Source organism: Corvus kubaryi, unplaced genomic scaffold (assembly GCF_017639235.1).
Source record: "Corvus kubaryi isolate FWS band 111438036 unplaced genomic scaffold, C.kubaryi_AGA036_p1.0 split3-37173, whole genome shotgun sequence".
NCBI classification, from domain to species: domain Eukaryota; kingdom Metazoa; phylum Chordata; class Aves; order Passeriformes; family Corvidae; genus Corvus; species Corvus kubaryi.
The window spans coordinates 366,073-379,574 of NW_024582085.1; the positions used below are offsets into that span (position 1 = coordinate 366,073).

At 41.1% G+C, this 13,502-nt stretch overlaps 1 protein-coding gene across 2 annotated transcripts in view; it reads left to right on the forward strand.

Annotated features, from left to right (window-relative positions):
* Positions 1–3: 3 nt before the first annotated feature.
* Positions 4–13,502, forward strand: part of MED15 (mediator complex subunit 15) — a 26,112-nt gene continuing 12,613 nt past the window's right edge. Inside the window, exons 1-8 of one of the 2 annotated variants that reach the window (XM_042015090.1) lie at positions 4–143; positions 5,028–5,115; positions 6,293–6,344; positions 6,814–6,843; positions 8,039–8,254; positions 8,776–9,035; positions 9,816–10,184; positions 11,254–11,343. In XM_042015090.1, the coding sequence (XP_041871024.1) occupies positions 76–143; positions 5,028–5,115; positions 6,293–6,344; positions 6,814–6,843; positions 8,039–8,254; positions 8,776–9,035; positions 9,816–10,184; positions 11,254–11,343 (1,173 nt within the window). In that variant the 5' untranslated portion in view covers positions 4–75. The remainder of the gene's footprint in view (positions 144–5,027; positions 5,116–6,292; positions 6,345–6,813; positions 6,844–8,038; positions 8,255–8,775; positions 9,036–9,815; positions 10,185–11,253; positions 11,344–13,502) is intronic. The other variant, XM_042015089.1, reaches the window with a different exon arrangement.

Consider the following 13,502-nt stretch of genomic DNA (forward strand, 5'->3'; position numbering starts at 1 on the left):
CGCGGCGGTTCCGCGGCGGAGGCCCGGGGGAGCGGCGGGGAGGCGGCGGCGGCGGCGGCGCTCCCGGTGGCTGCGATGGACGTGACCGGGCCCGAGACTGACTGGCGCAGCGCCAACTTCCGCCAGAAGCTCGTCAGCCAGATGTGAGTGAGAGCCGCGGGCTCGGTGCTGGGTAGGCCGCGCGGGGGCCTCGGCTCCTGCCAGAGAGGCTTGAGCGGCTCCTGCCGCCCCCGGGGCCGCCCGCGGGGCTGTGTCTCGCCCCGTGTCCGCTCCTCTGCAAGGCTTTCCGGCCCTCCACTGGCTGGCTGGGTTCCTGCCCGGTCCCCGGTGTTTCCTCTCCCACGGGCCCTCTCGCTAGGGTACCTCGTTATCAGGATTTGCTCAGACCCTGTGCGGGGGTAACCGTGAATGGTCTTTGACTTAGTTTTTCCGATCCTCTTTCTCTTTCACTTTTCTCTTCCCCAGCAATACCGACTTCCTTCCCTGCTTGACACCGTCTGCTTTAGGGCTTTGATTTTGGCAGCGTCCATGATGTTGTGAAATTTGGCATATTCAGCCCCATGAAAATCACTGTTACGGGCTTGCTCTGACTTTTGGGGGCAAATATGAAGTAAAAATGCTGGTGATTTAATGGGAAGTTCAGCTTGTTGCCTTTTCAGTTGTCCTTTGTTAAACAACTGCTTTCCTTGAATTCCTTTGCTGCTCTGCAGCTTTTTCTATTTTTTTGGAAGACTCTTCTACCCTATACAAGGTGGTGAGCACAGAAGTGAAAGCGATGTTCATTGTTTCTAAAGTAAGGTTGAAGTGCTAATTCATGTATACTTGGAAAGTTTGACGTTCCTTTGTTGATTATAACAGTCAATATCTAAAACTGGACTGTCTTTGTTTTATAACATGTAAGTAGTTTGACTGTTTGTGGGTTTACTATAATTAGGTGCTGTTTCAGAATTAAACAGTGACAGTGTTCACTGAAGAAGTATGATAATGTGTATCTGTCAAAGCTATGTAGACTTTCTTGGTGCTCACAACTGATGTTTCACTTTCTAAACTTTCTGTAAAGTCATTAATCTTGTTAGATTAATCCCTTACTTCTCCTACTCTTCTACTGCTTCATCAAAACAAGCAAACAGAAGTGCCCTTGAATGCTGTGTAACTTTGAGGAAATAAACACGAGTAAGCACATACAAACCTAACACAATAAAACTGAGTTTGTATTTGCCCTGCAAACAGTAATGTTTTTCTCTGAGCTGCAAACAATGCTCATAAATGTTTCAATGCAAGTGTACAACAAGGGATTAAAAAATTACTACTACTGACCAAAAAATCTTTAATGTTAATGCATGTGAAGAGATGACAGTAATCCTAAACTTTTAGTAAATGCCTTCTATTTATTTTCTTTTACATAAGTGCACAGATGTCTCTGTATGATTCATGTGCTTTTTATTACAGATGTAGTGACAGTCTTTTTTTTTTTGTCACTTCGTTGCACTCCATCCAGTTTTGCAGTATGGATCAGATGTTTGCATTCATTAAAAAGCAAGCAAAACTGTTACTGGGATGACTGGGATGAGTTGTTACAGTGACTGCACAAGATTTTTTTAAGCAATTACTGTGTGTTAGATATCTGAGAACAGCCTGGCCTGGTTTCATGTGGCACTTGGAATAAGATGAAGCTAGCCAGAAGTAGAGTTTGTTGAATGAGAAATAAAAGCAATACATTGGCTAAAAAAACTTCACCTCTCTACGCAACAAGTTTGTATTTCTTTCCAGAAGCTCCCAGTTTTGTCATTAGAAGCTGACATAGTAAGTGGAAGAGGGAGGTAATTAAATATCTGGTGAATTGTCTGAAAGTTTTTGTAAGTTGTGGGAAGGTTGTTCCTAGCAGTTATGAAAATACAGTCTTCAATGTATGTATGTCTTCCAGTTCATCCTGCAACTAAGAAGTGATATTTGTCAAGATAAATTTTTAACACTTGGTCTTGAACATTAAAAGCATGAAACCATTCACATAATTCATTTTGAGTGCATCTTTATATGCTGGATATAGATGTCTCAATTTATTGCAATTTTATACTTGGGTTTTCATTACAATACTGAGTTTAAATTTTCTGGGTTTTGGCTTTGTTTTTCAAGAGTGACGTTTTGTGAGTGAACATTTCAGTGTGGACAGTGGGTATCCTGAGGATATGTGGTCCATGTGTGTGATTTGGTTATGGGCATTTGAGAGAATAGTGCTCTTCATGTCCTAAGAAGCCTCCTCCAGTATTAGATTCTGTGTGACTGCAGGCCTAAGCAAGACTTCCATACTGTTGCAAGATTGAGGAAGCCTGAGCTCAGATGACTGAGGCTGAGAAGCAGCTTTGGCTTCTCCCAGCATGTTGCAGGAGTCAGCAGTGATGTAGGAGTGTGGATATACACTTCTGCTTGCAGGGCACCACTTTATTCTGGCCCTTACAGAGAGCTGGTACATACTGGTACCTTGGGAGTCTCCTTTCTAAAGGCCTTTTTTCCTTCATATGTTTTTAAATGTTGGTATTGCCTGAAGGACAGATCTGATGTGGGTTGTAAACTCAGTCTGTGGTTGTGTAGGGCTCCTGCCCTGAGCTGCTTCTAGGCTGTGTTAGAAGGGAATTGTGTTGAGTGTAGGATCGGGATGTAACTCAAGTTGTGGGATGGTCCATGACTTCATGTGGTGTTGGCTGTGAAACTCCTTGTCCTCTTGTTCCGCTCTAACAACTGATTCATGGAGTCATGGTGTGGACTCCGTAGAGAGCTGGGGTAGTTTTGAAGGAGAACTTGTTCTGCAAGATTTCTTGATTAGACCAGCTAGCCTGAGTGAGAGTTGCACATATTTGGGCTGGAAACAAGCTTCTTGAGAATGGAGAGGGAACTCCTGAAGCTGTGGTGGTGTTGAATACTTTGTGGTGTGAAACCACAACTCTGAGTGTTCTGCATGAAATCAGGGCAGATTTTTAGTACACATCTAATACACATTTACTGAGTGCTTATAAGGCAGATGAAGTGAATTGGCTGGTGCCATCTACTTCCCAAAGTTTTGTAGAGTTGGGTGTTCTGCAGGGAATGTTATTTGATATCCTTAGCTCTGTGCTAAGGTTATGACTCTTTTTAAACTGACTTTCCTAGTCTTTTAATGTAACTATTTTTATGTTGATTGCAGTTAAATATGTGACCAAGGAACAAGTTGTGTGTTTTTGTTTGTTCCTAGTCTAAACCTTTATTGGAATGCTAACGGATAGGACATGGAGAGCTTGGAGTGGCACTTTCAGTAATGCAGATGTAGTCATGATAATACATCCTTCATATTCTATAATGTCAAGAGGAAATGGTAGATACATATAAAAGCAGACAATTTCTTTGCTGTGGATTTTTTTCTGAGTTCCTGATACCACATCAATCACTGTCTCTATCACATTCACTAAGTACTACTTATGTGTTGCTTTCTTCTTTACTTGCCTCTGTGCAATCTTTGTCTTCTCTTTGTCTGCTCAGTTTTCAGCACTCTCAGCATGAAAGAGACAAAATGCATTGTCTATGTACTGGGACTGAAAAGCTAAGGAGGATTCAGAGTAGTGTGGATTTAGAGGCAGCCTTTCCAAAAGGGAAAGTGTTAAAAAAAGGACTTGTTAATAAAGAATTGGATATAGCTTCTTCCTCCACAGCAGAGCTCCTTTATGAGCAGTTCACTTTAAGGCTTGTTTGCCCATGGAGGAATAGTTACTCTGCATTATGTTCAGACTTTGCTTCAGTTTAAGTAACCTTCATACATAAGTAGCATTGTTTTAGTGGCTGCCAGACCCCACAAACAGCTTCCCATGAGAGCCTTACAGCAGGTACAATGTTCCACTGTGTTCTGTGTTCAAGACTGCAGCAGTTTAGCTGTAAGCAACTGGTTTGCCAGGTAAGAGTGTGAGTTGTGGCAGCCTAAGTTCCTGCTTCTGTAGCATCTGCTCTTCTCTTCTGTGACTGTCATTGAGTTAATTCAGAAAGCTGAGCTGGTTTACTTCTTGTGCAAGTACCATTCCTGCTGCATGGGAGGTGGTAGAAATTCAGGGGAAAGAAAACAGTAGCGTCTCTTCAGAGTGGCTGAAACTTTTAGGGCCAGTGCCCTAACGTGTATTTAGTAGGGTAGCTGCTCATGCAGTGGGAGTCAAGGAGAAATACTTTCTGATATGTTAATTACAAAGTGAAAGTATTTCCTGATCTCTTGTTTGTGGAATTTAGACTGTAACTGCTAGGCTGCTTTAAAAAAGAACAGGTTTTGCAGGGAAGTTTCTGATAATGACAGTGCCTAGAGGATTTGAATAGGGCTTCACCTAGCTGAACTCCTTGTTTAAGGATGTCTTTCTTTGCATGATCCATAGTCAAATTGGTTGCTGCTCTTTGATGTACTGAGAATGCCCCTTCTTTTCCACTCATGTCCCATCCCACCCTGCCCATTGCTGCACCTCTGCCCTTCTCTTTCCCTAATCAATGCTCCCACTCATTATCCTCACTCACTGGTTAAACATCTGTGCCTTTAGGGAACCTTTTTTGGTTTGTTTTGTTTTTCCACCTTATGTTTAGAGAATTCTTTTGGAAAATCCTGATGCTAGGAAGATCAATCTCATTGTTTGCCAAACAGGGATTACATTAATCATGTCATACAGCTTTCCTCAAATAAACAAGTCCTTGTATTTTGTCAAAATAATACATCAGGCAGTAAAATAATGACTTGTTTAGCAGTTGGTCTTGAATTTCTGCAAAGAATATTTGTGTTGCCTTTTAGAAATTAGTTGGCTTTTTTCTCCGTTATTTGAAGAAACTTTAAAGGGTGGCAATTTTAAGTAATACGTGGTGGTGGTTTGGTTTGGGGCTTTTTTTTGTGATGGGTGTTTGGGTTTTTTGTTTGTTTTTAATCTATAAATTAGAGAGGAGTAAAAGGTGTTTTAAGACCTTTCTAACTATAGAAAGTATTTTGTGATGCCCTCAATTAATACCCAGCCTTGTTTTTTCCTCTTTTTTTTCAGCGATGAAGCTATGCGGAAAGCTGGTGTTGCCCATAATAAATCTAGCAAAGATATGGAGAGCCATGTGTTTATGAAGGCCAAAACAAGGGTAAAGCATCTCTATTTGCTTCCAGAAGTTATTGGGTGTCAAAAGAAGTTTGGAACAAATTGCAGAAATAGCAAAGCCAGTGCACTTAATAATACAGAGTTATTTGAAATTTTGATTTATGTGTGCTGCTTCTTTTACCTTGAGGGGAAGTGAGGAGTTCTGCATCCAATAGATGCATCAAACTGGACTTAGTGCAAGACAGCTTTACTGATGCTGCAGTGTTTCATGCATATATGGAACCACAGTTTTCTTACCTGAATATTTGTGTGTAGTGAATTGCATAGAATTTCCTTTATCTACAATGTAGCACCATTCCAGTTTGGTGGTCAGAAAAACATAGGATATCAATGAAAAGGCTCTGTCAAGAGTAACCCCAAGGGAAGAGCCGTGATCTCTGTGAAAGTCTGGCTATAATGTACAATTCTGCACTCTATCAAATCATAAACTTCTTCCCTGGAGCTGTGTTATGAGAAATTGGATGCTGTTGCTGTCTCCAAACAAGCCATGTTTGAAATAGAACTTGGTGAAAATGTTAAAATGCTGATGTCACAAATCTGCGCCTGCTGTTGGCATCCTGCCTGGTAAGTTGTTGTTTCATAGGCAGGAAGGCTGTCTTAGCCCTCTGCAGCTTCCTACACATTAAGAAGCACACTAAGAAAATATTTTGAAGAATATTTGTCTTTTCATTCTGACATTTCTATCATGTTAGTTTTCCAAGTTATTAATTTACTTGTATTTGTAATATGAACTTAGCTTTAAAAAAAGTTATTGTAGTATGAATATGACATAATTCAAGGACTAAAATAATTCAGTGTGCCAAGTGAGCAGGTTCTATCCTTATAAAATGGAATTACAGTGGATAAGAAGTGGAAAATGAATGTTGGTTTATAATGTTTGCATATTGGGATCCTGTTAGTGTGGCTGTCAGGGAGGTTCTTTCCTGTGAATTTTGTGGTTTCTTGGCATTCTTGTACCATCAACCACAATGACGTATTAGTAAAAATATTCCTAGTTAATAAACAGACTGTTTCTTGGAAGTGAACTGTTCTGAAAAGCCCACACACATTGTAAAGTAAAATCCAGTATGTTGAGGAAGAATACTGAAGAACCAGAAAGTATGTTATATGGTTATTCTGTTTTCATTTCTTATGCTAAAATACCTGTTTTTTACCTCTAGGAGGAATATCTTTCTCTTGTGGCCAGACTTATTATCCATTTCCGAGATATTCGTAAGTAATTTTTTAGTTTTGGTTTTCTTCTCAATCGTGGTTACTCATTGAGTCTGAAAAAAAAAAAAAAAAAAAAAAAAGTAAATTTTAGGGCTTCTGTGTGTGATTCTGCATGTGATTCTTAACAGGTTGCTTTAAAAATCTTCCTGTAGTATGCATGCCTAATTTCTAAATACTGTTTCTTTCACACATCATTTAGAATTGAAAAGTATTTGAGAAATTCTTTAAACTTGCTACGTTTCCTCCTTCGTAATTTTTCCTGTGTCTTTGCCTTCTTTCCATTTTTTGTATAGCATTTTGATTCAATTAAAATTGGCTTAGGTTAATGTATTTTATTAGCACTACAGTAGATAGTGGGTTTTTAAAAATTTTTTAAATTACAATGTGAATATATTTCTTGTAGAGAGTATATCCAAAGGGTCAATGTGACAATACTAGTGAAGATGATTAATTGTTTTTTTCCTTGCAGACAACAAGAAATCTCAAGCCTCAGTCAGTGGTAAGAGTTCCTTTTTTGTTGTTGTTTTTTTCCTTCCCCCATACTCTCCATTTCTAAATAGAGCAGCTTAGAAATCAGGGCTGTGGTGTACTAAGAATAAAGCATCTGTGTATTCCCTTGCTGGGGTATTAAATGCTGCTGGAGTAAAGGAAGGGTAGCATGATAGTCTTGGAGTTGTTCAGTGGTGAAGGTGACATGCTTGGACAGTGCTTTGGATGTAACACAGCAGACTTGTTTGTTTCCCTGTTTGTACTTTTGTTAGCTCACAACACAAAGATTCATGAAAGCAAAAGAGTGGTTGAAAATAATCTCCTGCTGAGCAGCCCAGGTTCCTGCCTGTTGCCAGCTTTGGCTTCCTCAGGTGTTGCATCAGAGGCAGAAGCATTTGCGGGGTATATGTGCTGTGCCATTTGGCGGAGCTTAGATCTGATCCTGGCTTCCTCCTCTGTGCTAATTCTCAGTACATTGCATGCTAGGGACATAGTATGGTCCTGTATTTTAGTCCTTCTGTAGGACGAATATGCAGTCTGTGATTGATTAACATGCAGTCTAGACTGCTGGGAATTATTTTATAAGTATTCTTAAGAAAGAGGTGGTGTGTGTTCTGTACCTGGTTAATATTGCTTCTGCACCCTGTGTTTTGACCTCTTGAATTGTCTTTCTCTCTTTAGCTTCACTTTTATGTGTGCCCAGGATTCAGATTATGAAATCTGTCTTGAAAGGCACTGAATTTATTCAGTGCATAAGAACAGTGATGTTAGAAGGGAACTGTATAGCAAAGTACATCCTCTGGTCTGAGCATTGCTTCTCTGACTTAAGGAGGAAGATCCACAGTGGGACTCTCTTGATTTTTGAGGTTAAAAACTGCATGTCTTTAAGGAGTTTTGTTGGCAGCTTGTTTTGACTTGTGTATAAATTTGGAGGTGGCTAGTAAGTTCCTTTTCTCTAATGTATTTAAAATCTGTGTGGAACTTCACGACACTGGAGCACTTAAAATCATCTCTATTTACAGAGAGGCAAAGATGTGCTGGAAGCCTCTTGCCTCACAGGCAGGGCACCGAATCTTAGTTTGTCAGGGTATTGGACCTTGTCATGGTCTGAAGTTGCCAGATCAGAGAGTGGATGATGGAGAGCAGAGGATTTTGGAAAAGTGATTGCATGGCTGGCTGCATATCAATATCTCTTTTCTTTGTAGATCCGATGAATGCCCTGCAGAATCTAACTGGGGGTCCCACAGCAGGGGCGCCTGGGATGGGCATGGCTTCCCGAGCTCAAGGAGCACCAATGAGTGGGATGACAGGCCTTGGTCCAATGGCACAGCAGATGAGTCTCCCAGGGCAGCAGCAGCCTCCTGGAACCTCAGGAATGGCCCCTCATGGCATGCCTGGTGTCTCTACAGCTACTCAGCAGAGTAAGTGTTCAGTTTGCTTCAGCCACTGAAATTGTTAGATCAGCTTTTCAGTAATAAGTCCTTTCCTTAAGGAAAAGGTGCTGAAGAGATGTCACACTTCTGGCTAAATCAGCCAAGTGAACTGCAGAAGGAATTGATTTTAAGTACTGCTACCTAATTGGATAAATGTCTTCCTTAGTATAGTGAGCAACAGTGTAGCCGTCGTATGAGCAAATTCTTTCATCCTGTCAGCTTCAGAACACTGTTTTTGTAGAGCTCACCTGTGTTTTCCGTGGTATGGTGCTTCCTGCTGGTGACCTTGGTGCACATTTCCTCCTGCACATTTTTACTTTCTTTACTAGGTTGCTGACTCAGTGGAGGCAGAGTGAATTAGAAGTTGGTAGTACAAAGTGTAATTAATTCTGCTGTTAATGTGCCTCATCCATTTGAGGAAGCAAAAGTATATACTGCTAATGAAGGACATTAATTAATCTCACATTGTTTGGGTATCATGTTTTAAGTACAGTCTATCTTCTCTGTAGCCCAGCTTCAGCTTCAGCAGATAGCTCAGCAGCAACAGCAGCAGCAATTCCAGCAGCAGCAGGTGGCTCTGCAGCAGCAGCAGCAGTTCCAGGCCCAGCAGTCAGCCATGCAGCAGCAGTTCCAGGTCCAGCAGCAGCAGGCAGCGGCTGCTGCGGTGGCCCAGCAGCAGCAGCAGCAACAGCAGCAGTTGCAGGCTGTCCAGCAGCAGCAGCAGCACATGCTGAAACTGCAGATGCAGCAGCAGCAAAACCAACAGCAGGTGATGACAAACAGCTACAATGGCAAATGTGGTGATTGGTTACTTGTCAAGTGAGGCTTGGCTTGTGTGGAAATATCAGCTCTGCCTGTTACTAACACATTTCCACTTTAGGGTAGGGCTTCAGGTTAGACTGGCAAGTTAATTGACAGCAATATATTACATGCTAGGGGAAAGGTTTTACAGATGTTTTGTTTCTTTCTTCCGTCATAGCAATAGGGAATTAAAATCTCTGTCTCTTTCTTTTTATAAATGTCAGGATTGTCTTTCATTCTGACACAAATAGGTGGGAGAGAACAGCACTTGAATTACTCTAGCAAAAGTGGCTGTTTTGTCATTGTGTGGATAACAGGTTGCCACTTAAAAAAATGTGTGCGGAGCACATAATATATGTACGCATGTGTATATATACATACATCATCCTTAGGCACAAAAGCAGATGAGGAAACTTCAGCTGTCATATTCTTGCACAGTTTTTGGTAAGGGGTGATTACATTTGAAAAACTGTATCTGAGCCCATTTGTACAGGAGAAGCTGATGGACTTCACCTTTGCTTTTAAAAGTTACAGGAAAGCTTGTAATGTGGAAATACAAGCTATAGCACCATTTAGGGCTGAGATATATGAAGGATGAGTGGATAAAAAGGTTTAAACCCTTTGGGTTTAAAACATCAATCTGATGTATTAGGATTCTGTTTACTTTTGGTTTATGCTATAAAAGTACGTCTGCTGTCACATTGCTGGAAGCTTTATCATGCTGGCTTTTCCTGCTTTTCAGATGCAGCAGCAGCAGCAGCAGCAACAGCTCCAGCGGATTGCTCAAATGCAGCAGCTGCAGGCAGCACAGGTCATGCAGGCGCAGCAGCAGCAACAGCAGCAGCAGCAACAGCAGCAACAAATACCACAACAACAGATACAGCAGCAGCCACCTCAACAAGTCATGCAACAGCAGATGCAACAGATACAACAGCAGCAACAGCAGCAGCAGCAACAACAGCAACAACAAGTTGCTCAGGCACAACAGTCTCAACTTCCACCACAATCCCAGCCTCAACCCCAGCCCATGGTATCTCAACCACAGGCAATCTCAGGACAAATTCCCAGTCAGGTTATGCCTGTTACCCTTACGCCACAGCAGTTAAAAGCTATGCAGGTAAGGGCTAGTGACCAGCTGATTGTTGATTTGTTATGATCATCTAGAGAAATAAAAAATATGTCCGACTTATGCTAATAATGAAATAGGAAAACCATAACTTGTTAAGAGCTCTGCAGTTAGCAAGTTATGAATACAGGGTGTTTAAAGGTTTATATCTGGGCCTGCCAGTACAGAGCAGTTTTGTACCTAAGAGTAGGAGTTTTGGAAATCTGTGAAAACCATTCATGCAACTAATATTTAAAACTAATTTCTTGTCTCACTCTTGAATGGACAAGTGAAAAAAAGAGAAAGAAACATACTCTGGTTAAAGAAAAATTATCTCAGTGCTGTTTGCTTTTCTACAACGTGAGCAAGTACTTTGAAGTGTTCTAGACTGCAGCCAGTGTTATCTCTCTACCATGCTGGCTTTGCTTCTGCTGCCATGTTGGGAGGTTTTGGTCACAGTTTAATATGCTGGTTGTTCCTGCCTTGAAGAGAAGGTGGGTAAGACAGTCGTTTTACTCTGTTGAATCTCTTGCCTGGTAGTCCTCTTAGTGGTGCAGCTTTTTGAAGGGTTACGGTCATTTTTACCTGGGCTCCATAGGTTGCGGTTGAGCCGAAGCTCAGACCTGCTTTTCTTCGGGCCTTGCTGGGGGGGAGTGGAGTGTCAGCCACACATCAGAAATGGATGAGTTGATACCTCCACTTTGTGCTCCTATCAGCTAAGCTAGGAGTAGTTAAATGTCATGATTGTCACACTGACAGATGTAATGAATGTATAAACATTTGAAATGCTGGTCAACTTTTTGCCAGAAAGTTAAGTATCTATTATTGTATATAAGACCTGGTAGTACAGGTAAGAAGTTGCAAGAAGTTGTTGAATTGGGTGTGCAGTCTGTGGGAAAACTATTCTAAATGTTTTAAACATGGGAACTTGTTTTCACAAAAAATCTCAAGAACTTTAGTTTGTGAGGCTGGTCTTGTCTCCATACCCTTTTTAATGAGCATAGTCAATGCAGTTGAAACAGAAGTGTCATACCCTACTCAGGTATGTATGTTTACTTTGGTTTTTGTTCTCCTACTCAAGGTAAGAGCTCAGCTGGTCCAGCAGCAGCAGCAGGCAGCAGCAGTGCAAGCAGCTCAGGCCCAAGCTGCTCAGATGGGAGCTTCAGGGCAGGTAAGGGCCCAGGGGCCGGTATCACAGGTCACAGGCCTGTGGCAAGTGCATGCTAGAGATGAGCATGGAGTTGGGTTTCTGGTGGTTTCTGACGAGGGGTTTGACATCGGTCATCCCCTGTATAAAGGGGATATGGTCTTCTATGCTGTTTCTCCTTTGCCTGGAGTCAGAGGCAGGATTTCATTGACAACCTCTCTGTGCATGCTCTCTGTCCCAAGTAGGTACGAGTGTTGCCTGTACTGACACAGGAATGCACATGAGTAAGACGGTCTCCTGTGGGCACACTACAAGTCTGACTGTTGGTACCTGGAGTGTATCACCTCTTCTTTCATTAAACTTTCTTAGGTGACTGCTTTGTTGTGTAAACTGATTTCTGTACTGTGAATCTTTGCCTGCTATCTTATGTGATTTACCTTCCATCTTCATGTATTGACTATAAAAAAAAAATAGTATAGACAATGAAATCTCTCTGCACTCCCCTTTCAGTCCTTTCATCTTTCATTCTTCTTCTGAGTGAAATGGGCAGTAGATCTAGATTGCTCTTGTTCTGGATGTGAATTGTGAAGAACAAATGGCGTGTGTCACAAGTGCAGAGTTACACTTAAAAAAAAAGTGCTGGGTGAAAGCTTGTTGTCTAACACGGTTTTTTTTATCCTGCAATACACTTGCAGCCCCAGTGGTTGTTTCTTGATGTGTGTCTGGTATGAAGGAGACATGGGGAAAAAAATGGGAATGGCTTGAGCTGAACCTCTGATCCCATTTTCCACAAGAATATGAAAGTCTTTTGTGGCTTACCTCTGTAGTGTTTCATATTGAGGCATTTTACAGACATGGGTAAGTACAAATATCACTACTTTGTAGATGAAGAGAGAGGCAGACAGATAAAATGAGCTGACTAGGTTTAATGGCAGAATTTTTTTTGTATACCCAGACATTCCATGTTTTTCAAGCACCATTTTCCGTTCAGTGTACAAGTAATTGTATAGATTCAGTAAGAAGCTTTTTATATGGACTATGATAGCAATTGCTTCTTCAATGTACAGACTTGTATCAGGGAGGGTATCTTTAGCATGGTAACTCTCATGTGGCCCATGTCCTTGTTGGTGTGGCCAAGTTCTGTTTCTGAATTGGTCCTTTGGCTTGTGTCCATGTAACACAGGATGTAAAAGCTGAGCAGCGGTAAGTACAGTTGGGACAGTACTGGCAGCAATGCAGAATTCTCTTCCTACAGTTGAAATGTGAATTAAAACTTGCTTGTTTCTTAAATAATTTCCAGGTGGGAGCTTAGGGGACTGGAAGGAAATACTGACTTTTTTCCTTGTTACTAACTCTAATGATGCTCTTTTCAACTCTGAAGCAGATGGATTGTGTTTATGTAGAGTCAACTTGATTCTTGCCCTGTTTAGTGACTTCATGTGCCAGTGGCTTAACAGCACAGCACATTTGAAAAGCTTTGGGTGATGGTTGACAGCGAGTTTTGTATTGCAGCTTTATTCAGTCCTGTGTAGTAAACTTGGAGATTACTCTCTGTCTACCACATATGGAGTTTGGAGTATTCCACATGTGGGCTTTACTCCATTTATGTTGATGCCATTGCAATATGAGTCTACTAAAATTCACTTACTACTATGAAGTCCAGTAACTAAATGGGTTTCTTGTACTTGTCTAAATGTTTTCTGTATATAGTAGTTTTAAGATTGTGGCTGTATATAATATTCAATGCAGCTTCAGCACTGAGAGTGTATAAGGATTTTCTTTAATTTATAAGAAGTCTCTTTTTAAGACTAGATATTTGCTTTGTATTTAGTACATTTTTCAGTAGCATCAGCATTTTTTATAATTCTGCCTTGATTTCTTTATTTGGTTCAGGGAAGCTTTTTTAATAAACAAATCCTATCCCAGTCTTTGCTTGTTACATTTAAACTTAGTCTTTAAGGGCTTTCAAACTGGGAATTTTGCTTGCTATGTCTGCATTTTTTCTTTTCCATAAAGTTTCTGTAAATCCTTTGTACATAAAAGTCTCGGATTTAAATGTGGATTCATGTGAGTTTTGAAGTTCTTCTCTGAAGTTATAAAGACACCACACAGGTCAATGTTATCCTGCTTGGGTGTCTCATCCTTGTGAGCCTGTAACTCACAGGGAAGCTGATAGCAGTAGT